Below are 22,797 nucleotides of genomic sequence, written 5' to 3'. Positions count from 1 at the left end.
TCTTCGCTGTTGCGTGCTTCGGTTCTTCTGGTTAATCCAGCGTGATCCGGTGTCATTTATCCGAGTCGGAGACATAAACAACAGCCAATCACTCTCTCCCTTACATCATATACACTCGGATGCTTGAACAAGCCCGATACATATAGTCTAATCGTCGTCTCCCTGGGTCACCCTCATTGACGAACTTGGCGACATGCGGATCACATTATCTTCATCCAAGATGGCTGGATTCACCTTCTTCAACCTTCTCCTGCGATTTACAGCAGGATTGACTGGCGGTGCACCTCCGGCGCAAATCCCGACTCTCGTGCAAGAAGCGGTTTCTCATCCTGTAAGTCTCAATTGAGTAATCCACCTATCTTGATCTAATCGTGTCACAGTATGCAGTTCACCACACTGTAGTCTCGGCCAGCAATCTGACGGATAGTCTGAGGTTCTACGTGGACGGCCTCGGGCTCAACATCATCAAAGGCTACAACTTCCAAGGAGACCTGACGACTCTCTTCGGAACCAACACCTCTGTTCTCCCGGGCTACTTTCTCGGCGACACGACCTCTGTCTTCAACGGAACCGATGGCGTCATCTATCTTGTCGAGTTTCCAGACGCGAAGAAAGTCCCTACGGTCGAGTCAGATCCTCCAAACACCGGGTTGTTCCTGACTTCTTTCTGGCTGGGCAACAAGATCAATGCCACCTTGGATCGGTTGGAGAGCCTGGGTCTGGGAGGAACACCTCACATCGCGACCTTTAGTTTCGACTCGGAACCGCTGGCGACCTATGCCACGGTGAGGGATCCTGATGGGGCGCGCGTCTTGCTTGTTAGCCGACCGTACATCAATTCCGTCGGGGAGGAGCGTCCGTGAGTTAGGTTAGACTGTTCGATAGACTAGCAAGGTTCGGATGCGATAACAAGTCTCGGAAATCAGAGGATGAGATATCCGAATTACCGAACCCTGTGGATCTCGCTGTCGATCCTGTTGTCGATCTTCCTGTCAATAAAGCAGAGGCCACTGACGTATTTATGTAGTTTGGCCTTCGGATCGCGCAATAGAATGCATGTTCAAGTGGAGCGACCGTCCAGTCAGCCAGGGCAATCCCATTTGCTCACTATGCGATTATATCTCAAGCTTTTATTATATCTCCTGCGTAAATAATCACCACCAAACTACAGTAACATCTCTGGAATACGAAATTTCATCTTCAACGCCATTATGCTACGCAACGATCTGATTGACGATGAGGTGCACGGGGTTGACGGAGAGCACGACGACTCGTCGACATTAACAGGATCCGATGAAGACCTGGAGGTCAAACGGCCTCGGTCATTCACTGGTGAGGTTGCCTTCGTCACCGTCGTCTGCATGGCCCAACTCGTGAGCCAGGCTGGTCTTGGCCAGGTGATATCGATTCTCCCTATTCTTGGGGAATCGTTTGGCATCGGCAACAACATGAGTCGACTTTCGTGGTTTCCGGCTGCCTACTCTCTGACAGTGGGAACGTTCATCCTCGGGGCTGGTCGGTTGGGCGATCTGTACGGCCATAAACTCCTCTTCATAGCTGGATTTTTCTGGCTCGCCATCTGGACATTGATCGCTGGTTTCGCGGAATTCACTGGGCCTGTCTTTTTCTGTTTCTGTCGCGTTCTCCAGGGAATTGGTCCTGCCCTTCTACTTCCTAATGGAATGGCTATTCTGGCGAGATCATATGAGCCAGGCCCGCGCAAGGGCATGGTCTTCAGCGCCTTCGGGTCCACCGCACCCAGTGGATTCATCTTCGGAGGTTTGGTCTCTGCCGTTGCTGCCAAATATCAATCGTGGCCATGGGGATTCTGGTTCATGGCTATTTTGGAGACACTCTGCGGTATCGCTGCCATATACTTGATTCCACGCACGCCAACGCCCCCAACGAAAACAACACACAGTCTCTGGGCGAGAATGGACTTTGCTGGATGCGTCACAGGAATCTGCGGCCTCCTCATTTTCAACATCGCCTTGAACTTGGCCCCGGGCGCACAATGGCAGGATCCATCCATCTACATCCTTTTTGTCGCTTCGTTTGTATTCTTCGGTCTATTTGGATATATTGAGCGAAAGGCGGCTTTCCCCTTGATTCCATTTGCAGCCATCACACCAGATATCGGCTTCGTCCTGGCCACCTTGGCATGTGGATGGGCGGCCTTCGGAGTCTGGGTCTTCTATGGCTGGGAGTTTGTGCAGAACTTTCGAGGCATCTCACCCCTGTTCGCCTGTCTGCAGTTTTCGCCTGCAGCCATCAGCGGGCTTGTTTGTGCCTTTACAACAGGGCTAATCCTTCAGAAGCTGCCTGCTAATGTGGTCATGATGATCTCTGCGGCGGCATTTTGCATAGCCGACATTCTCTACGCCACCATGCCTATCAAACAGACCTACTGGGCGCAGCTGTTTGTGTCGGTATTGGTGATGCCTTGGGGAATGTAAGTTACTTCATGAATATATTTGTATCGGTGTCCGTGCTGACTGACTGCGACAGGGAAATGTCTTTTCCAGCCTCCAATATTCTGCTTTCCAACGCCATGCCTCAAGAACATCAGGGAGTACGTCCACTATCCACTAAAGCACTTCCAAGAGGTCCTGCAACTAGGTCTTCTGATAATTTATGAACTCAGTCTGGTGAAGGGAAAATGGCTAACACTGCAATTACAGGTCTCAGCCAGCTTGGTCGCAACTATTATGAACTACGCGATCTCTTTAGGTCTAGGATTTGGTGCAATCGTCGAGACCCATCTCAACAAGAACGGATCGGATCTCTTGAGGGGCTATCGAGGAGCCTGGTACTTGGGCGTTGGACTATCTGGGTCTGGTATCATCCTCACGCTATTCTTTGCTCTTCATGAGCATAGGAAGTCTGTTCGAACGAAGAAAGTAGGTGCCCTGGGACCGGAGTAATCTGTACTCACGGTTTGGGTCAGTGATCCAGTGTCCTGCGTTATGGTTTGTGCAAGAAAAGAAGATTCAGAGGGAAGAACCGCACGGCATCAGCTACACTGAGGTAACCTATTAGGAGTGCCTTTCGACGATAGCCTCTCGAGATACTACCGCTTGATTGAGAATTCTACTACTCCTATGCTCTCCTCTCTCGTTTGTACCTTTTTTTTTTGCCGAGTTCTTTTAGTTTCGTACGAAATGCACTATATTCAAATAAATCGGATGCCCTGTGACCTTGTATAATCTAATTCCATCTATCAACCGTTATCGTTGGTGTCTTGCCTTATTCCTTGTCTCCTGGCTTGCTACCTTGTTAGTACTCATACGCTGTCTAGTTCTTTCATCTTGCTTCTCTGTCGTCCACCTCCTCCGCGACTTGTACCTTGCAGATCGCACACTCCGCTTCTACCATGGCCATCTTCTTCACGCTATAGTACTCAGCAATGCTAGGTTAAATGCCACCTCTATAAATCACGCCCCACAGTCTCCGAAATAGAAGGGCGTCGGGGGTGCATTGGGTGTTTCGGCAGCCAACAATATCATCCTGCCATTCATCGACGAGGGGCACGGATGAGAGCGCAAAGAAACCTGTCGAGAGTTTGGTACACAGAGGCTAGAAAAGACCATCGCAAGTGAGGTTTAACGCGTCGATCTCACTCCGGCTGGCTGTAAACACGGTCACTCGCCGCTGGGCAGGCACGGAACCGGCAGAGAAGGGACTCAGTCATCTCATAGTGATAATCCACGTTTGACAAGGAATCAAAAGGTGGGGTTCTCGCCAAATGTTTAAACTGAATGCTTATTGACGTCTAAAGCAGTGTCCTTCGCAGCCTAGAATCAAGACGTTCGCGGGGTCGGCAAAGCGGCAACTAGAGCGAAAAACCGCATGTTTGCGATGCAATTACCTCTACCAAGCAACTCACTTCCTAGACCTTATCCCCGCTGGTGCGCGAGGAGAAAGAGACGCCGACTAATTCGACCCCGTTAATAGACACAGCACTGCGATATCTTGTTAAGTGGAACTGGGACAGAGAGTCGACACCTTAAGGCCGACAGACGACATGTTGGAGACAAAGCGCGACATTTCGGAGATAAGGGAGGCAGGTTGATACCTATTGATGGTGTGACTCTGTCAGATGAATTCGACATCTAAGCTTGCTATTATTTCATCGTCCCCCCTCCGCCCCGCGACATATCAACTCTTGCACCCCCAGAGACAGAACAGACGAAGGCCATAGCTATACCTCAAGTCTGTTCCAACAATGTCCGCCACATCCGTCCGAGAAGGAGGCCCAAGGCTCAAAGGCCCCTGGGACTTCCCAGACAGCCCCCTCAGCATCGCACAGCGCCAACCCCTCATGCTCGGCGTCTTCCTCGACCTGCAAGACAGACACCTGTCCAACTACCCAACAAGCAACAGCTGGGAGTTCGACTACAATCTAAGCATCGTACAAAAAGCCGAAGCAGCCGGATTCGAAATTGCTTTCAGCCGGATGCAATGGCTCCCAAAGGGCGGATATGATGGCGAAGCCTCACTAGATGCCTTCATCGCATTAGGCGCCATGGCCGCCGCGACGAAGAAAATCCTCTTGATCTCTACGATTCACGTCCTCTACGGCCCGTTGCATCCGCTCCACCTTGCGAAATATGGCGCGACCCTCGATCATATCTCAAAGGGCCGTTGGGGAATCAATATCGTGACTGGTCACCGGGCGATCGAGCATCAAATGTTCGGGTGGAATCGCATCGAGCACGACAAGCGGTATGAGATGGCCGGCGAGCTCTTCGACGTGGTGAATAGTCTCTGGGGCGAGACGGAGAACATCACCTACGAAGGCAAGGTTTCGCCCTGGAAACTCGAGAACGCGTTCATTACCCCGAAACCGCACTATGGGCGACCGGTGCTTGTTAATGCGACTGGGTCGCCGGCTGGTATTGATTTCGCGGTCAAGTATTCGGATTTGGTGTTTATTACCTCGCCTACGGGGGCGGATATTCAGAGTGCGCTGGAGTCGCTGCCGGCGCATATTGCGACTATCAAGGATGCGGCGAAGGCTGCGGGCCGGCCGATTAAGGTCTTGATTAATCCGATCATCGTGTCGAGGGATACGGTGGAGGAGACGGGGGCATATTTGCAGAATATTGTTGACGGACAGGGTGAAGATACCAAGGGGAGGAAGGATTTCAAGAAGTATGATAGTGATGCTCATGCGTGGAGAGGTCCGAATGGAGTACGCAAGACTGGGTATAACCTTGGGGCGAATGTGGAGGTTATTGGGACTCCGAAGGAGGTTGTCGAGCAGCTTGCGGCACTGCACAAAACGGGGATTGATGGTGTGCAGTTGGGATTCTATGACTGGGTGGTGGATTTTGATTATTTCTTGAAGAACATCCTGCCGCTCTTGAAGGAGGCTGGATTGAGGGTTTAGATGCAGTGACAGCACGATCTGCGAGATTATGGACTTCTCATGCATACAGTCTTAGTCCACCTTCACTAGCCCTGGTAGATTTACTGATGAGCACTAGAGTCTGCTCGAACACTGCGCTAATCATTCCAAAGCTCGTGCACAGTCGCCAAATCAAACTTGCCCACCTCCTTGAGATAACTCGTCAAGAGCTCATCACTCCGACCATGAACCTCACGCCATGTAATCCCAGTACCAAAGTACTCAAACCGATTCTTTTCGGCCCCTGTCCGCCTCTTGAAATGGAAATCCTCCCATCGAGGATCCCGTAAGGCAGCCGATCTATGATGGTAGGTACCCGGCCAAGTAAGTAGAGTGCGAGTGGCGCCGTATCCAATCTTCGACCAAGCATCACAGCTGTCTTGGAACACCTTGTCCTGAGCCCAACCATTCACAACGTCATTGAACTCCTCAGCTGCGTCTTGTCGAGGCTCGAGCCAGACGTTGCTCTGCGACTGCACTTTGCGAATACATTTTGCGATATAGGTTGATGCGATCTCGCATTGTAAAGGGACACTTCCGCCTCGGGCGTTTCCTTGAGCCTGCGGAGTACATTAGCTCTCAACTTGACCCAATGTAAAGGTAAAATAGATCAGAGGGTGTGGTATACCTGTAGAACGGTAAAGTAATTAGGGCACCCCGGCGCCATGAGACCGAGATACGTCTCCGGATACCCAATCTTCCCATTCAGACTAAACTTCTCTCGCAGATCAACTCCATCCCTACCAATGATCGGGAACCGCGAGGTATACACGCGCTCGAATCCAGTAGCCGTAATAATAACATCCACCTCGCGATGCGTACCATCAACCGTCCGAATACCCGTCTTGTCAACCTCCAAAATCCCCTCGGTGATAAACTCCGCTTTCTCCTCCTGCAAAGTCTCTAAATACCCAGGTGCTGGTGTCAACCTCTTACAACCAGGAGCATAATCCGGAAGTAACCGCTGAAGCCACTCCTCATCACCACCGACTCTGCTCCTCATGGTCTCGATGATCCGCCCGCGGAGCTCAGCATTCGCCTTACTACCAAGAACCTCACTACCTGGAGGCCGCTGCAACGCCAGGAAGAACTCACGCCGATGCTCCAGATGCGCCTTGGAATCGGTCCGGAAAATCTCCTTCTGCTCGTCGGTATACACCGGTCCACCCGGGGCATCAGCGGTGGCTTGGTGTAGGTTCGCGCTGAACGAAGCAGTAACCCAAGTCTTCGTGCGGACATAGTGGTCGAGATGAGAAACGAGAGAAAAGATATTAGGTACTATTTGCTGTCCACTAGCACCATTACCTATTACTGCGACGCGTTTGCCACTAATATCCAGGTCGGGAGGCCAGGCTGCTGTGTGAACCACTCTGCCGCCAAAGGTATCAAGTAGACCTTTGATTTTGGGGTATTTAGGGTCCGCAATGCGGCCTTGAGCGCTGACAAAGAAGTCGGCGGTGTCGATGAACACATTGCCTGTCTTGAGGTCTTTGATTTCCAGCGCCCATTGATTCGCGTGTTTGAGCCAGGTCGCAGACAGCACTTCGTGGTTGACGCGAAGGGAGTCTCGGAGGTTGTTTCGGTCGACGACATCCTCGTAATACTGTTGGATCTCGGAGCCTTTGGGGTAATATTCTGTCCAGTCGGTCTTGGGGTCAACTGTAAGTTCTGGGTAGTGTAAGCCTTCCATTCGACATGTCAAGTAGGGAAAGCTCACGGTACGCATGTGAAGGCACATCGCATCGAACGCCTGGGTAGACGTTTTGGCTCCAGGTTCCACCCTAGCATGCTTAGTATGCGCAACTGTTGAAGTAGACTTTGCTCACTTACAACCCTTCTCTGGCGCTCATATATAGTAACAGTTGAGTTTGGCACTTTCTTCGGGAGCAGAACGCCCGCTGCGAGGCCGGCTATACCGCCGCCTACAATAATGATCTATTCACTGCTTAGCGACTCGCTCTAATATGCGGAGGATCTCATGGCTACCTTCACAGGCCGCTGTGGGTTCCAAGGTTCTTGCTTCGGGAAGTATTTTGCGCTGTATCGGCTCGACGGATTGTGTGGAGATGAACTTGGCTGGTTGCCGTTAAGCAATGTTTCCGGTAGAGAGCCCATTTTGATACTGGAGAGTCTCGAATACATTGACTATGGGCCAGAAGCATTGAGGGCGCATCCTGCTTTTCTTATAGCTAAGCAACATTGGTTACATGCAAAAGGCAGACGGCCACGCAAACCGCGAGGTAAAATCATTAATAGAAGACGACATAATTACCAAAAGCACGCATCGTCAAGATGTGCAGTACTTAGCAATGGTGACTTATAAATCCAAGAATTCCTTTGGTGTTGACTCGCCGCAGGGAACTGTCCTACCCCTACTCCATTCCCCGCTTGCGCGATGTCGATGAGAATCACTAGAAGGCCGAAGTCGGAAGTCACGTCTTCTTTGTATGATTTCATTGGCAAGGCACTATGATGCCATTGCTTGTGGTTTTGAGAAGTAGTTGGAGTAAATGCGTTTTGGTTACGAGAGGACTCTCCAATATGTCGTGCTCGCTATTTCACCATCGCATAGATCTATGCCTCATCACTGCCCTGCCCTGACTAGACTATATAAAGCAGAAATAGAGCATGCTCCGACCTAACCTCTCATAAATATCCCTACACAGAATTACACAATGCCTTTCGGTGAAATCTACGGCGCTCAGGTATGGCTACCCTGCACACAACCCCGTAACTAGAGGAAGGAGAGATAAAATACTGACTACGCTTCAGGATAACCCGCGCACCTTGCCCTCGCTGGTCGCTGCAAAGGAGCTCGGCCTCGAGCTCACCCTGCGTGCTCCCAATGTTTCTTCCGAAGAGTACCTGAAGCTCAACCCTCAGGGTCTGATCCCCACATTTGTCGGGGCAGACGGCTTCGTTCTTACTGAGAGCACTGCAATCCTCACTTACAGTACGTACTTCAGGCCAATTCGCAGTAAACATTGCTAATACACTTACTAGTCGCATCCCAAAAAGACAACAACCCTCTCCTCGGCAAAACCAAGCAGGATACAGCCTCCGTCCACCGCTGGCTCTCCTACTCCAACACCCAGATCCTACCCAACCTAGCTGGTTGGTTCGCACCTATTCTCGGTAGACGTCCCTATGATGAAGCGGCCGTCAATGAGGCAAAGGCCAAATCGCTAAAGAATGTCGACATTATCGCTAAGCATCTTGAGGGTCGTCAGTATCTTGTTGGGGACAGTTTGACCATTGCCGATCTGTATGTTGCCGGTCAGCTTACCCGAGGATTCTCGTTCGTGCTGGATAAGGAGTGGAGAGAGGCGAATCCGGGGATCACGGCTTGGGCGGAGAGAATCTATGCCCTACCCGCTTGGAGGGAGGTTATCAAGGAGCCTGTTTGGAGCGAGAAGGCTATTACTTATCCCTATACGCCGGGGCAGTGATGATAAGATCGGCTGCTGACATCCACGTTCGCGGTAGACTGAGGCTGCGGTGATTATAGCGCCGCAGTCACATTTCCGAACAATTAGGGCTTTAAGCACGATTCAATCTGAGGATGGTGCCACACCAGATGTGTTTCCCTACATAGTTCTCTGTTCGTCAAGCCACCGTAGTATCGTACTCTTGAAGATATCTAGTTTCAAGCAACCTTGCTCTTCATGAACAATCCCCCCTTTATCCCTATCCTTATCTTACAACTCAGCGATCTTCTGAGATATGCCGCAGAGTAGCTCTGTGTCTCGTTGATCATAAGGTTGAGGCTCTAATACAAAGGCAAGGTTTGTGATTCAGTGATGTCGGCGACGTTCGGGGATGTACTCGGTGATATTGGTGTTACATGGCCACAAAGCCGTGGAAGACATTAAATAGAAAGGCAGCATCCTCTCCGCCTACTCGTATACACTCTCAGCATTTCTTCATACACTGGTCTTCAAATATCTTGTCTACAGTCATCATGGCTACCGACAGCTCGATCGCCAGCACTGATCACCCCGTCAACGAACCACAGCATGTGGCAGACACCCTGCGTAGAAAGGGAGTTCGCTTCTGGCTCATCATTGTTGCCTTGACAGTCTCCGGCCTACTTGCCGCGATTGAATCCACTGTTGTTGCAACAGCCCTACCAAGCATTACGGCGGATCTGGGTGATGGCGAGAAATACAACTGGGTGATCATTGCATACTTCCTAACCATGTACTATCGCCTATACACCTCCTCAGCTGTTTCGTTTCTATTCTAACATCCTTTCTCTAGGACCGCCCTCCAACCTCTTTTCGGGCAACTCGCAGACATCTTCGGTCGCCGGTGGCTCGTCATCATCGCCGTCGCCGTCTTCGCTCTAGGCTGCGGCATCTGCGGCGGCGCAAGCAACATGGACATGCTCATCGCCGGACGCGCAATCCAAGGAGTCGGTGCCGGCGGGATCAATGTCCTCGTCGAGACGATTGTCTGCGACATCGTTCCCCTTCGCGAGCACGGCGTTTACCTGGGCATCATCTTCGGCGGGATAACAGTCGGTACTGCAATAGGGCCCGTCATCGGGGAGCGCACCACATGGCGCTGGGTGTTCTATCTCAACCTCCCCATTGCAGGGCTCGGTCTTGTTCTACTCATTCTCTTCTTACGGGTTAAATCCACCCGCGCCAGTTTCTCAGAGCTTACGCGCCGGCTCGACTGGATTGGAAATACCCTCTTCGTTGCAGCATGCACATCCGCCCTCATCGGCATTGGCTGGGCAGGGACTATCCACCCCTAGAAATCCATTGACGTTCTTGTCCCACTCGTCCTTGGCCTACTTGGCATCGCAGCAACACTGGTCTTCGAAGGCTTGTTTGAAGGAACTCATCTCTGCCCCGAGCCCTTCATGCCGCTGCACCTATTCAACAACCGCACATCCGCCGCCGCATTCACGGCAACCTTCTTCCACGGCATCAACACCGTCTGGGTCCTGTACTTCCTCCCCGTATACTTTCAAGGCGTGCTCATGCCCTCGCCCATCCGGTCAGGCGTGCAACTTCTCCCCACAGTGCTCTTTATGACCATGGCAGCTGTAATCTGGGGCATGACGATGCAGAAACTAGGAAAATACAAAATCATACACATTGTTGGATTTTCACTGAGCACGCTCGGATTCGGCATTTTCAGTCTCCTAGATCGCGGTTCCTCCACGGCGGAATGGGCCATCTTCCAGCTTATCGAGTCTGCCGGGTTGGGTCTGATAATCTCAACTGCCCTCCCCGCCGTGCAGGCAAAACTCACAGACGCCGATACCGCAACGGCCACAGGGACCTGGCAGTTTCTGCGCTCGTTTGGTATGGTCTTTGATAGTGTGATTCCGACTGCGATATTCAATACGCGGTTTGATGAGGTTTCTGGGATGAATATGGATGATGGTATCCGTGGGTTGCTTGAGGGGGGTCGCGTGTATGAGCATGCAACACTGGATTTTCTACAGTCTGTTTCTGTTGACGGGGATGTTCAGAGTCAGGTCATCGATGCGTTTACGGCGGCGTTGAAGCGGGTGTGGTTGGTGGGCATTGCTTTTGCGGGTGTTGGGTTGTTGCTTGCGCTGGTGGAAAAGCAGGTCGAGCTTAGAGGGGAGTTGGACGGTGATTTTGGGGTTGAGGAGAAGTGCAAGGTGTAGAAGCGGGAGAGGGCTTGGGTATCTGACTGATTAGTTCTTTGCATTATGGAGATTTCATGGGCTTTCTGTCTGGGGCCGTAGGTATTTTGTTTGTGTAGATTTTGATCAAGGGCTACCTCCTGGTACTTTACCTACTGTGAGAACTATGAGGACAGAACAATAGCTGAAGAATACATCCAGATGTGTATAACAATTCTGCTACTCAGTGGCTTGATGAGACATGCCCTAAGTCAACTTTCTGTTTCCTCATAATGGCCGCTGCGCAGTCTGGCACCAGAACTGGTTCTCTTCATTCAAAGCTTCTCATGAGAGGGTATTCGTTGTCTATTAGAAATGCTGTACGACGCTATTAGATCCGAAGGTCACGACCAAAATACCTCCCTTCGATTAGAAAACCCCTCTACTTCGGCTCCGGCTCTGTATAGCCACCTCCGATCTCCCTGACCTCCGCATCCTTCTTCTTCTGCCGCCGCATCACGAACCACACAGCAAGAACAATCAGAACCAACCCGGCAACCCCACCGACGACACCGCCCGCAATTGCGCCCACGTTTGTACCGCCACCATCATCTCCACCGTCATCCAGTTGAGAATCGGGTATGTCTGTCCGCGTCGGTAATGCGTTTGTATTCGTGGGCGTCGTGGTATCGCTATCGGGTGTGCTGAGGGTCTCGGTTTCTTCGGGGTCGGAGGACGTGGTTGTTGCTGTTGAGTCGGCGGGGACTATACCCAAGAAAATCAGGTTAGCAATTCCAGTACTGGGCTTGATATGGGAAGGTCAATTGGTGAGGCGGGTGGCAATTACCCAGCGTAAGCTGCAACCCCGTGATCGTCCAATATAAGCTCGTCGGAACGCTTTCAGCCATGCACCAGTTCATCACGACAGACCAGGCCGCCGAGGTCTCTTGCTCGAAGAGTGTTGTCTCGACGCAGAGATTGTTGTTGGAGCTACGGGTTTAGTCCACCATTAGCTACGTCCACGCCAGTGTTTATCTCGTATAACAGTTTCATGGGGCGTAAAAGGAGGGAAAATGAGGAAGGCGGACGTACCAAGTCGCCGACGTTCCATCTTCGTAGAATACCATGCTTCCGGAGCATCTATTGTCGTACATGCATGCATCCCGGCTCGCCGTGTGGCAGCAGATTCCGTGTGTGCTTGATGTGAGAAACTCATAGTCGGACGCACAGATGGCCGTTTCAACTGAGGAAATATTGATTGTGTTAGCTTTAATCGCATTCGAAGGGGGTTTGGGTGGTGGTGGTGGTGGTGGATGGTGGATGGTGGTAATTCTGGACGACTCACCTACGCCGCCGACATTATAGAAACCAACAACTTCATTTTGACCCTGCTGGGGCACGAATGTTGTCGTGATTGTGGAAACCACGGAAGATGAGCTCAGAGAAGACGACATCCTGATCTGTGGGGGAGAAGCCCGGGTCTGGGCCTGAATCTCGTCAACGGGTAGAACCGCGCGCAGAATTCAAAAAGAAAGCCTTAGGTTTCAAGTCGCAAGCAGTCGCGCATCCAGGCAAGCAAGCGGGAGCTTCAAACTTCTCTCCTTCAGGTCGGTGGTTGAGATTAACGCAGGTGTGTCGGCGGTCTGAGGAGCCTCAATCTGGGAAAGTCGGGTTCACAGCCTGCGCGGGGACCAGGAATCCATCGGATCATCGCTCAGGAGTTCAACCTTCAGCCTTTAGTCCCAAGCGATGTTCGGCCGGGAGATTAGTGTCGCTTAATCTTCCGCGTTCTGCGATCTGGCTGGGCTCCAATTCGCTGAGAGCTCGTATTGGATTGGGGCTAAAGGGGGCTAGGGTGCGCTCGGCCAACAGCTCGTGGATTTGGCCAGGATGGATGGTGTTTTGCTTTTTCTCTGTTTGGGGGCCACCACCGCAAGGCTGTCGGTAGCCTTCTTCTGAGATGAAGCGTTGGAAAGGAGTGAAAAAGAGCCTAATCTCAGAGCAGATGCTTATTTGCTTACTGAAGTTTTGAACCGACGGTTCAGAGTGATCGAGTTCAAGCTTTCTTCAAGGTTCTTGGATGTGGAGTACCATCTTGAAAATGGTAGACTTCTCCTGGAGTGTTCTCCAATCCTTGACGGTGTCACTCATCTAGCTCTAGGAGACGTCAAATGCCTAGTGTGGGGAAACCTCGTGAGACGTTGTATTCCCAATGCGCGACTTCCATGTGGTGTGTAACGAACGGCTTCTATTCAGTGATTGGAGCTCTATCCATGGGACATTCTCAGCAAGGCCATTGAGCTTACTTCAAGCTGGGGCTCAGTTAGTGATTGCAGTGCCATAAATTCAGGCAGCATATTGAAGTTAAATACAGCGCACGCTTCAGCATAGGATGCAAAGGCCAATTAGTGCATCGAGTAGCAACAGGTGGGCTTGAAGTCTACCTCAGAATACGACAAAGTCATGCAAGCTGGAAGAAACTCCTCGATAGACTCTAGAGCCGTCAAGTAATGCTCCGCTTGCTCAAGTAATATGGGGGGCTGTACTTTATTCGCAATTGGAATCTACAGGTCGCGCGAGACTGATAGGTAGACGTATACGGTAAGGTATACTGTCCGCAGATACTGCTTCGTGGAAATCTTCACATATCTCATTCTCTGTATGAGGTATATCTCTAGTACGGCTTCAATCGGAGAACAATGGGTGCTTTGCGTATAGGAATTGCTGGATCCATCACTAAAATGACTTCCGCTTGTGTAGTTTAGTTAGCAAATCCACTGTAGCAGGCCCAGAATGCCCACTGTTGGAAAGCACAGTTCCAGTGTGTGGTTCCGCTCACTCGATATCACCTGCAAACAGTACACCAGCTGCAGCAGTCTGCGACGAGATAATAGTAATCTCACGCGCCTCTGTAGGGCAGGTACAGAACAAACACCCCGTTGCGCATACCCGTGCAAGTTTCAGCTTCAGCTTCACAAAGGGATCACAACTGCAGATAATACTGTACAATGTGGCAAGTGACCCCATATAGATTGTGGCGCCAGTCGGGGTCTTTGCATTTTTGGAGTCGAAAGCATCAACGAGCACCCACTGTCCAGGCCATGGTCGAGCGCCGCAAGGCATTTGATGACGAAGATCTTTGGAAATCTGCGAGCATCTCCCAATCAGCGCCTTGTTACTCCGCCTTGCCCTTATGTTCTGGGCTGTGCATAGCGGATAGTTTGGAGCGTCAAAAATCCGTTGCTGGAGGTTCGCGCTCGAGAATGCGTGGAAGTTATGGCGTGCATTTTCGCGGCGTGAAGTTTGCCAGACATAGCCTGCTGCCAGCTTTTGGCTATCGAGTGTCTGTATGACCATGAGGCTGAGGTCTAACCTCTTCTGGCTGTTACCCAAGGTCAGATCAACCATATCATCAAAGCTCTTGGCCGAAATTAAGACGGATTCGACCTGAAGAGCATATTTCGCGCTCAAATCGTATATTCCTCGAAAGAATGTACCGTCCTTTTGAATGTGGCCGGGCACTACGTGGAAAAAAGGCTCTCGCTCGGGGGTGAATTCGGGTCTAGTAGCGAGCCGCAGCAGATGGAAATTCCTGAGCTAGACAAAGCCGATACATCTTTGCTAGGCTCTTCTAGGACAGGTATCCCCGTCATTATATGCAGTATTCCGGCGATGAAGCTTTTATACGTCCTGTTCCTGTTCATTACTCGAGCCGCCAGTATCGGATTTTTGTATGAGCTCTTGTAGATTGAGTAGAGATGGCGTAGGCCTGCCGGGGATGGTAGGATTTTCTCGTGTATGTGCAAATGTGAAAGGATCCAGATGTACTCCAAGATGGTTTTGACTACTCTCAATATGCAAGTATTGCACGAGCCGGTCGGTCGTCCACATAGAGAACAGGAACATAACTCATAAAGAATGTCGACAGCTTCATCCACTGTTTGTTTCTCAGTTCGAGAGTGTAGGAGAATAGGCTTTAGCTCTGGGAGGATGTCAAAAAAGCCTCTTGTGTCAGCGACTTCCTGCTTCATGCCCTCGAAGGCGTTGTGGAGAATAATGGAAAATGAAGGAGCTGCCTCTGGCGAAAACAAGCGCTGAAGAGGTTCAGCAGGGAGGGAATCAGCCAGGATCGAGTCCCAGGTTGAACGACCACCTGCGAAGATCCTTTCGACGGCGTCGGCGTTATCGCGAAACATCTCGGCACCGGTGGGCAGAAAGCACGTCTTGTCCTTGAGCTGTAGCGTCGAGCTTTGTGCATTCAAGGCTCGTAGTACTGTGACTTGTGGCGTATCATACTGCGCGCCCCCCATCTTTCGATACAGACACTGGCCAGTCTCTGCATCACGCACCTCGACCGTTAACCCGAGAACCCACTCCGCAAGCGCCGCAAGCCATGCGCAATCCGGGCCACCGGCGAATGTTGCACTGTGGATAGCGCCGCATGAGACTGCTGACAGAGTAGTCAAAGCTTTGGCTAGTGCAGCAGGGGTTGTCGCGCCTCGTTGCTTCCGGTAATCGAGGTCTTTATCATTCCAGAGTAGACAGAGTCCTTCCACAATATTGGAAAAGTCTGAAGTCGCGAGAGATCCAGAGCACACATTGATCAAATTCGACCATTGCAGAATCGATGGCTTGAGGTGACTCGGCGCTGACTGGTGCTCTGTCAAGCATCGCAGCACCTGTGCGCAGTAGAACTTGTCATAAGAGACAGCGAGGCCACCGCAAAGGGCGACGCAGGCGATGCCCTCCTCTGACTCCACTAGCAGTCGGACCACATGCTTGATTCCGAAGCCAAACCATAAGATGTTGCCGTATGAAGAAAATGGCTTCAAATCCGAAAGAACCGACTGTATCTTCCGCTGAGACTCCGGCGGAATAAGAAAGGGCGAAAATACGGCTTGTCCGACGGCGAGAGTAAATGTCTCCACCCCAGCCTGGTTCAGCCTGGAAAGAACCTCGAGCGAAAGGGTGACAGTTGATCTAGCGAGCTGTGTCCAGTCCACGGTTCCTTGTTGGGCAAAGGACGGGTCGGACTGGCTGGGGACCACCGCTGAATTCTGCATCCCAGAAATCTGAAGAGATTCTCAACAAGCGAAACTAGTTACCTTGTATTCTCGATGGACGGCGGCTATGTTCAAGATAAGGCTTCATGCCCCGCAAATCGTACTTTTGTTTGCAGCGAATCTTGGCTCAGCCACTGCAGCTGCGCCCGGTGATCATTGTAGCATGAACGAGGTCAGAGGGTATCTATCCCGTATCGAGATCTTCGGTTGGATGATAGGGATATTGGTTTAGCAGTAGTCGGAACAAGATATGGGTGGTTTGGGGGGGGATTTCGTATTATAGAGACAGGGTTGTGGAGCAAATGATGGGGCTATACTATACTACAAAATATATATATTTTGGGGGAGGTAAGTAAGTAGGCAGCCAAACCACAAGATATCCAATAATCACGAATTAACCCAGGCAGAGAAGTATATACCGCCTATATCTTCCTCGAACAGCCTATATTATCTACTTTTACACGTGCTAGGGGGATGTAATAGGGCAGAGGCGACAGAGGGAGTGTGGAAGAGATGTGATTTTAACGCAGCTAGCTGGTTGGGTTATAGTGCATTATGACAAAGGCAGTACCATCCAATCAGCTCCTATGGCTCAGTTGGTAGAGCGCATGACTAGTAATCATGAGGTCCGCGGTTCAAATCCGCGTGGGAGCAGTTCTTTTTAATTTTTTTTTTTATCTTCCCTCCTGTCTTTCTTCGTTCGTCTGATTTCCGTACACTTGATTGAATGATTGCGTTTTTTTGCTTGATTACTTGGATCATATCGAACCTGATAACGATGTATTTATCTTGTCCCACACAATAGAAACGCTGGAACGCTGGACCGCGCTTGGGCTACAGGGCGTGCCTCCTCGAACTTCGTTAAGTGGCAGTCCTCGACCGCTAGGTAACAATGGTTATTGTCCCACAATGAGCCTCGACCGTCTCTATTCGTGTACCTTACGTAGTAAAATGGCGCCTCTGTCGTTTCTACATACTTGATTATGGATATCGAGTTTAATTAGTCAGATCAGCTTGGTTGCTGTACGTCATGACCAGGGCGGAAGATGAATTCCGCCCTCAATGTATCCACCGACGGCCCTGCCCAGGTGTATATCTACCTACACTCGCCCTTCGTTGTCTCTTGAAAATCCAAATCCCTAGCAATACGCTCAGCATGTCGCACCTTACCTACTACAACTACCCCGGCGTGGGCGATCGCAACCAAAAGACATTCAAATACAGCCAGGCCGTACGTATTGGGGACCGCATCGAGTGCGCTGGACAAGGTACACAAATCCATTCTTTATATCCGTGCAATGAACGGCTTCTAACAGAGAATATAGGCGGCTGGGACCCCCAAACCGGCGAATTTCACCGCGAAATCAACGCCCAAATCGACCAAGCATTCGCAAATGTCGACCTCAATCTCAAACACGCCGGCGGGAAAGGATGGGAGCAGGTCTTTCGCGTGAACTCTTACCATGTGCCTATCAACAATGAAGCGCTGGATGCCATGGTGCGCAATTTCAAGAAATGGGTTCCGAACCACGAGCCGATTTGGACTTGTGTTGGGGTTACGCGGTTGGGCGAGGATGATATGAGGGTTGAGATTGAGGTTGTGGCTCATGATCCAAAATAAGTTATGTATAGAAATATGGAATATGCTGTATACTGGTTGATTGCTTCCTTTACATCCCGACTACCCTCAAAAGCTCAGCTGAATTCGAAATCCACTCTGACTCTAGAGTATCGCCGGAGCGTATCAGTTCTAATTCCACCACTGAGCCGGAAATCCACTCCGTTTCACTTGTTGAGTTCCAGAGGAAGTCACTTGACGGGAGCGGGAATTGAAGTTCATTTGCTGTGAGCTGCCAGCCTTGAGGTGCTCTCGGTGTATCTTCGCCTCGGGCCTGGAGTTGCTGACGAGGCTCGTCCCGCTCGCAAGGTTCTATGAGTTTGCAAACTCTGTAGAGCGCTATACCGAACCGTTTTGCCTCTTCAACCATGTTCCATACGTATGGGATGACTTCGGACGGCAGGTAGTGGGCGAGCATGGTTGGGTAGTGGAATATCTTTAGACGTCGGCACCCCTGGACGACAGACGCGAGAAGATCTATATTGGCTCCCGAGAGAGAAGGTTTTAAAGTTAGTCCGAGAGAGACACCAGTGCTGCCTTGAAGAAGAATCGAAAAGATGACGTGGAGAAGGATGGCCTGGTAGAGGGGCATTGGCCAGGAGGGGGTGTCTCTTGTGATTGTTTCCCCAGCAATTGACATATCCCATTGATCCTGCATAAACACGCTGTCAGATTGGCTTGAACGCAGGAGCAGGAGGAGATAACGAACCCTTTGCTCATATATCGCCGTATTGATAGTCTGATGGAGAGAAATAGCCGCTGTCCGTGTGTTTGGCGCACCATTGACCCACATCCCGATAACAACCATCGATTGAACAAGTAAAGGAAACTCATTGCTCGACTTGAACGTCCCGCGATGGATTATTGGCCAATGCGGGTGGAAATTCTTAAAGTACAGCTGTAGGAAGTGTTGTATCTTGTCCGGACCGCCGCTGGGAGGAGCAGGCTCTGAGTCGGCCGTTTGTGAGCTGGGACTGTTGACGAACGTGCAATCAATGTGGAGACGGCGACATCTAGAGCAAGGCGGGTCTCCCTCGCAGCGAGTTCTCGAATTGCGGCAGTTCACGCAGGCCTGCCGGAGTGGAGGCACTGGGTCGCTCGTGGGGTGGCTCTGTCGGACATGTCGGCGGAGAGTGTCACTAGGAGTAAGAGTAAGAGTCAGTAAGGTTGATTACGATTATAAACTTTAGATCTCATACTTGCGTTTGAACAATCGCCCACAGATAGGACATTCTATGGTTTGCTGCGGTAAATGTTGCGCTTGGTGACGAGTCAGATGCTCCTTTCGCCGGTATGTCGCAGAACAACCTGGAAAGTCACAGTCGAATGACTTGGATGGTGATAGCATAATGTTCGTAAGCTGTAATCCTTCTCGCAACCCTTGATCCGTATTAGAAATGTCTGTTGATGGATGAGAGCTGAAGGTGGTGGGATAACCAGTGGGATAAACGGTGGGATGGAGTAGTAGTCGGAAATCCCACCCGCTTGGAAATCATGCTTGATTGGTGAGCACTACCGTTATTAAGCAGCCCTTGTGCATGTATATAAGCTTGGCAGTCTGCAATGTATGAGCAGCATTAAACAGCTCAGTTACTACTCAATCATCAATCATGTCTCCCTCTATTCTCATTGCAGGCGCAACCGGAAACACCGGCCGTAGTCTGACCGAAACCCTACCAACGCTGCTCAAAAACAGCACCACCCTCTCCAACCACCGAGTCATCGCCCTCACCCGATCCCTCTCCAATCCCGTCGCCCAGCAGCTCGCTAAGATCCCTGGTGTTGAAGTCATTGAGCAGAACTGGATCGATATTACAGCCGACTGGCTCCTCGAAAACTCTGTTGAGCGAGCCTTTATCGCCTCCAATGTCAGCCAGACCCAGTTCACTGAAGAATCCTCATTCCACGTTGCAGCCCTCAGAGCCGGTGTCAAATACGTGGTGCGGATCTCGACTGTTGAGCCAAATGTCCGTCCTGACTGTGACGCCTACTACCCTCGCACGCATTGGGCGATTGAGACGATGCTTAGTACTCCCGAATTCTCGGCGCTGCAGTGGACGTCTCTTCAACCGAACGCCTTCACGCAGTTCATGCTCGCCACCTCCGCCGAACTCATTAAGCAGTATCGCAAAACTGGAAAGCAGGAGACCCTGCGCCTAATGTCTGCGAAAGATGCGCCGGTGGGTGTCATCGACCCGTATGACGTCGGTATCCTCGCTGCTTATCTATTGGTATCGGATGACGTGTCGAAGCACAATAAAGCCAGGTATGTGGTAAACGGACCGGAGGATGTTGCCGGAAGAGATATTGTGGGCATGGTTGAGAATTATATCGGCACAAAGGTTGAGAAGGTGGTTTTCAAGGATATGTCAATTGTGGAATCGTTTGTCGCTCCCAACCAGCTGGGGAAGAACATTATCTTGACGATCAAACATGCTATGGATAGAGCTTGGGAAGGAAAGCAATCAGTTTCGACCACCAGCAAGGAGGTGCTGGAGATTTCTGCCCCGAGGAGGACTCCAGCTGATGTTCTCAAGACTATGTTGGAGGAGTAGGATAGACAGCCCGAGCATGTATAGACTTTAGACATCCATAGATTAAAGTCACTTCTTATATTATGCGATAAATCAGATTGACTACTGCCCCTACAAAATCCCCAAAAACGTCAGCAACGTCAGGACCAACTTCCCCAGACTCCCCAGCTGCTCGGCATACAAATCCATATCCTCCTCCTCCAACTCGCTGACCCTTTCCAATATCTGATCGACCAGATTCTCCACAAACTCATTCATCCCCTCCCCCGGCTCAATCCCACCAAGTATGAAACTAAGCCCACTATCCACAACCATCGCCAAAATCTCCTTGACCGGTCTCGTCGCACTAACAAGGATCGTCTGGAATGCTTTCTCCCAGTATTCAAGATGTTCACCCTCATACACAACTGAAACTCCCTGAGCGGTGGCACGGACGTCCCCGTTGCGCAGAAAGGGAATCTGGTCTTTGATGATTTCTTCGATGTTCGCTTCGACTAGGGTGGTGTTTAGTTGCGCGCGGACGATGAAGGTGTTATTTCCTGGGACGATGTTGTCCACGGCAACGGTAGCAAGGCCGACGGTTAGGTTCGCGAGGATGACGGCTGCTGTGACTTCGCCCTGGGAGGTATATTAGCTTAATAACTGATACGGGATGAAGGAGAGGAAAAGGGAATGGATACCAATGTGACGGTGGCAGGCGCAGGATTAAACACGACAACTTCTCCGTAGACGTTATTTCCTGCTTCGTCTCGAGGCATCACGCCGATCTCGTTGATCCAGATATTGGGAAAGTTATTAAATCCTTCAGCAACTTGTTAGCACCACAGGACCACATACAGCAACAGCAGAGAACTAACCAGGTAACTCAACAACTTTTAACAAATCCACCGTCGTACTCAACGTCGCAACCCCAACCTTGGTCTTCGCCTGCCCGGCAACCCTAAAAGTCGGATGATAAGCAACATCCTCCACCAGCGCCGCAAACTCATTAACGTCTCCCAACGTCAGACTCTGATTGACGAGCGTGACTCTCTCATTTGCCTTGAAGCTCAATTTCGGAAGATTGACCGTCGCGAATGGGACTGGGTCGTCTCTTGTCTCGGGGCGGAAGAATTGAGCGCGCATCGGGTCGAATCGCACCGAGACGGCGTCGGGGACTTTAATGTCGCTTATTATAGAGAATTGAATGCTGTCGTTTGTTGGGTTTAGGAGGTTGACTTGCACGTCGGGGATGGGGACGTTGTCGAGGAGGTAGATTGCGAAGGCGGGGGCTGCGTAGATGATTCTATCATGTATGAGTCTAGGTATTGTTCGCCGAGAATAGGGACGAGTAGACTTACAAAAGAGGAAGACCAGCAGCCAGGAGAACTACACCGAGGAGGCCGTAGCAGACGAAGTATCGAGCGATGTGGTCGTTTCCGAAGCCACTGTCGTCCTAGGGTTAGTACAACCTCCGAGGAAAGAGTAAGAATGACACGAACCTGATCTTTTTCTTCTTCTGTTTGTTTTCAAGCTCCACGTCCTCTTTCTTCCCTTTTCGCGCCTCCTTCTCGTCTTCAGCGCCTTGTATATAGAGCCTATCTCGCCAGTTAGCACTCCCCCAAACAGCGGGTCGGAAAGAACAGACGGCCGATTCCCATATTGTCCTATATTAAAGACAACACCCAGGATTCTCAGACCACCCTTCAACATCAGTCAGTATATCTTTTCATAGTTATGGTAGGAACTGTCGGAAAAGACCCACGAAAAAAGCACTCGCAAACCACGCCAACGCCGCCAGGAAGGTAAACGCCGTCCCAGCCTTATACGTCGCGCAATTTACATCGTTATTCGGTCGGAATCCATAGCACTCGGACTCAACAAACTACCCACTCGCCCACGAGATTAGCTCAACTCTCTCTCGGCTCGATCAAAATCCCGAGAATGCAGACCTGAATGACCAGCGCAAAAACAGCACACAGTGACGTGGCGAGGGCCCAAAACAAATCGTACAGGAAGTTCGGATACGGCGGGACGAAGCAGGCGAGGGCGCTGAATGCGGCAATGGAGATTATGTAGATGAGCAGCTCGTCGCTCCAGGCTGTCTTTGTGAGGAACTTCGCGTTGAGCCCGATGGTTATAATGGAGGAGATGAAGACGCCGATGCGGGCGAGGAGGCCGAAGAATGTTAGAATCATATTGGCGTTAATATTAGAAGCGGAGATGGTCGGTTCGTAGTAAATGAGACTCGGAATGGCTTCGACTTTGACTCTGAAGGTGAAGGTAAAGAAGCACGCAACCGGAGAACAAGTTAAACCTCAGCACCACAACGCACCCCAGATACTAAGAGTGGAGATGCGGGGGAGGCATATAATCGAAGAATATCGCCCAAGGAAAGTGCAGATGGGCGATGACTGAATTAGTCCTTCAGCGCGATAATCAAAAGTCTCACAAGACAGGCCGAGTGGGTGGGGAATGGCTGCCCAAGCCCTAAGAGGACGGTCCGCGGTAGGGATTCGAGTTCCCTGGTCACCAACTCCGCTTGAACTTTTTTTTCTTCTCCTTTTTTTCTCGGAGGAGCCTCC

General features: G+C 50.9%; 12 protein-coding genes and 1 non-coding gene across 13 annotated transcripts; 8 read left to right on the top strand and 5 right to left on the bottom strand.

Moving 5' to 3' along the window:
• Positions 1-42: 42 nt before the first annotated feature.
• Positions 43-1,127, top strand: BJY04DRAFT_179707 (VOC family protein; the record flags this gene model as incomplete). The annotated part of the gene is made up of 2 exons (XM_073709947.1): positions 43-331; positions 381-1,127. Coding segments are annotated over exons 1-2 (547 nt in total), but the record flags the coding sequence as incomplete, so codon positions are not given.
• An 84-nt stretch (positions 1,128-1,211) lies between these two features.
• Positions 1,212-3,164, top strand: BJY04DRAFT_230966 (MFS transporter; the record flags this gene model as incomplete). Its single annotated transcript, XM_073719407.1, has 3 exons — positions 1,212-2,452; positions 2,509-2,572; positions 2,682-3,164. The coding sequence occupies 3 exons, from the start codon at positions 1,212-1,214 to the stop codon at positions 2,922-2,924; spliced, it is 1,548 nt and encodes a 515-aa protein (XP_073575242.1). The 3' UTR covers positions 2,925-3,164.
• A 993-nt stretch (positions 3,165-4,157) lies between these two features.
• On the top strand, positions 4,158-5,427 carry BJY04DRAFT_179705 (LLM class flavin-dependent oxidoreductase). Its single transcript, XM_073709946.1, has one exon. It carries the CDS (start codon positions 4,226-4,228, stop codon positions 5,390-5,392), a length of 1,167 nt encoding a protein of 388 aa, XP_073575241.1. The 5' UTR covers positions 4,158-4,225; the 3' UTR covers positions 5,393-5,427.
• An 81-nt stretch (positions 5,428-5,508) lies between these two features.
• BJY04DRAFT_230965 (flavin-containing monooxygenase) lies at positions 5,509-7,525 on the bottom strand (the record flags this gene model as incomplete). The annotated part of the gene is made up of 5 exons (XM_073719406.1): positions 5,509-5,970; positions 6,039-7,078; positions 7,128-7,191; positions 7,241-7,345; positions 7,397-7,525. The coding sequence occupies 5 exons, from the start codon at positions 7,523-7,525 to the stop codon at positions 5,509-5,511; spliced, it is 1,800 nt and encodes a 599-aa protein (XP_073575240.1).
• Positions 7,526-8,085: 560 nt separating this feature from the next.
• BJY04DRAFT_205245 (glutathione S-transferase family protein) lies at positions 8,086-8,859 on the top strand (the record flags this gene model as incomplete). The annotated part of the gene is made up of 3 exons (XM_073713573.1): positions 8,086-8,115; positions 8,183-8,363; positions 8,414-8,859. The coding sequence occupies 3 exons, from the start codon at positions 8,086-8,088 to the stop codon at positions 8,857-8,859; spliced, it is 657 nt and encodes a 218-aa protein (XP_073575239.1).
• Positions 8,860-9,371: 512 nt separating this feature from the next.
• Positions 9,372-11,060, top strand: BJY04DRAFT_205244 (MDR family MFS transporter; the record flags this gene model as incomplete). Its single annotated transcript, XM_073713572.1, has 3 exons — positions 9,372-9,610; positions 9,671-10,112; positions 10,173-11,060. 3 exons carry the CDS (start codon positions 9,372-9,374, stop codon positions 11,058-11,060), a joined length of 1,569 nt encoding a protein of 522 aa, XP_073575238.1.
• A 395-nt stretch (positions 11,061-11,455) lies between these two features.
• Positions 11,456-12,745, bottom strand: BJY04DRAFT_179704 (uncharacterized protein). Its single transcript, XM_073709945.1, has 4 exons — positions 12,364-12,745; positions 12,111-12,261; positions 11,866-12,008; positions 11,456-11,783 (listed from the first exon to the last, which is right to left on the bottom strand). Exons 1-4 carry the CDS (start codon positions 12,470-12,472, stop codon positions 11,461-11,463), a joined length of 726 nt encoding a protein of 241 aa, XP_073575237.1. The 5' UTR covers positions 12,473-12,745; the 3' UTR covers positions 11,456-11,460.
• A 1,108-nt stretch (positions 12,746-13,853) lies between these two features.
• BJY04DRAFT_214221 (uncharacterized protein) lies at positions 13,854-16,081 on the bottom strand (the record flags this gene model as incomplete). The annotated part of the gene is made up of 2 exons (XM_073715158.1): positions 13,854-14,580; positions 14,928-16,081. 2 exons carry the CDS (start codon positions 16,079-16,081, stop codon positions 13,854-13,856), a joined length of 1,881 nt encoding a protein of 626 aa, XP_073575236.1.
• A 581-nt stretch (positions 16,082-16,662) lies between these two features.
• BJY04DRAFT_t24 lies at positions 16,663-16,735 on the top strand. Its single transcript has one exon. It is a non-coding gene; the product is annotated as a tRNA-Thr (tRNA).
• Positions 16,736-17,237: 502 nt separating this feature from the next.
• Positions 17,238-17,702, top strand: BJY04DRAFT_214220 (RidA family protein; the record flags this gene model as incomplete). The annotated part of the gene is made up of 2 exons (XM_073715157.1): positions 17,238-17,349; positions 17,407-17,702. 2 exons carry the CDS (start codon positions 17,238-17,240, stop codon positions 17,700-17,702), a joined length of 408 nt encoding a protein of 135 aa, XP_073575235.1.
• A 24-nt stretch (positions 17,703-17,726) lies between these two features.
• Positions 17,727-19,094, bottom strand: BJY04DRAFT_230963 (Zn(II)2Cys6 transcription factor). Its single transcript, XM_073719405.1, has 2 exons — positions 18,899-19,094; positions 17,727-18,838 (listed from the first exon to the last, which is right to left on the bottom strand). The coding sequence occupies exons 1-2, from the start codon at positions 19,045-19,047 to the stop codon at positions 17,752-17,754; spliced, it is 1,236 nt and encodes a 411-aa protein (XP_073575234.1). The 5' UTR covers positions 19,048-19,094; the 3' UTR covers positions 17,727-17,751.
• Positions 19,095-19,283: 189 nt separating this feature from the next.
• Positions 19,284-20,287, top strand: BJY04DRAFT_179699 (SDR family oxidoreductase). Its single transcript, XM_073709944.1, has one exon. It carries the CDS (start codon positions 19,310-19,312, stop codon positions 20,252-20,254), a length of 945 nt encoding a protein of 314 aa, XP_073575233.1. The 5' UTR covers positions 19,284-19,309; the 3' UTR covers positions 20,255-20,287.
• Positions 20,288-20,344: 57 nt separating this feature from the next.
• BJY04DRAFT_230960 (uncharacterized protein) lies at positions 20,345-22,410 on the bottom strand (the record flags this gene model as incomplete). The annotated part of the gene is made up of 6 exons (XM_073719404.1): positions 20,345-20,851; positions 20,914-21,035; positions 21,091-21,518; positions 21,715-21,796; positions 21,974-22,097; positions 22,165-22,410. 6 exons carry the CDS (start codon positions 22,408-22,410, stop codon positions 20,345-20,347), a joined length of 1,509 nt encoding a protein of 502 aa, XP_073575232.1.
• Between the last annotated feature and the right edge of the window lie 387 nt (positions 22,411-22,797).

Source organism: Aspergillus karnatakaensis (assembly GCF_047715665.1).
Source record: "Aspergillus karnatakaensis strain CBS 102800 unplaced genomic scaffold BJY04scaffold_6, whole genome shotgun sequence".
Taxonomy (NCBI): domain Eukaryota; kingdom Fungi; phylum Ascomycota; class Eurotiomycetes; order Eurotiales; family Aspergillaceae; genus Aspergillus; species Aspergillus karnatakaensis.
The sequence above is the reverse complement of the archived record's forward strand: the minus strand, read 5'-3'. Positions and strand labels throughout refer to the sequence as shown.

Bases quoted from the DNA above. Each gene is read 5' to 3' on its own strand.
- BJY04DRAFT_179705 (XM_073709946.1), top strand. From the start codon at position 4,226: ATGTCCGCCACATCCGTCCGAGAAGGAGGCCCAAGGCTCAAAGGCCCC.
- BJY04DRAFT_179704 (XM_073709945.1), bottom strand. From the start codon at position 12,472: ATGTCGTCTTCTCTGAGCTCATCTTCCGTGGTTTCCACAATCACGACA. The intron at 12,009-12,110 runs GTACGTCCGCCT...CTAAACCCGTAG, and splicing joins GATGGAACGTCGGCGACTTG to CTCCAACAACAATCTCTGCG. The intron at 11,784-11,865 runs GTAATTGCCACC...TCTTGGGTATAG, and splicing joins GGGGTTGCAGCTTACGCTGG to TCCCCGCCGACTCAACAGCA.
- BJY04DRAFT_230963 (XM_073719405.1), bottom strand. From the start codon at position 19,047: ATGCTATCACCATCCAAGTCATTCGACTGTGACTTTCCAGGTTGTTCT. The intron at 18,839-18,898 runs GTATGAGATCTA...TCTTACTCCTAG, and splicing joins GGGCGATTGTTCAAACGCAA to TGACACTCTCCGCCGACATG.
- BJY04DRAFT_179699 (XM_073709944.1), top strand. From the start codon at position 19,310: ATGTCTCCCTCTATTCTCATTGCAGGCGCAACCGGAAACACCGGCCGT.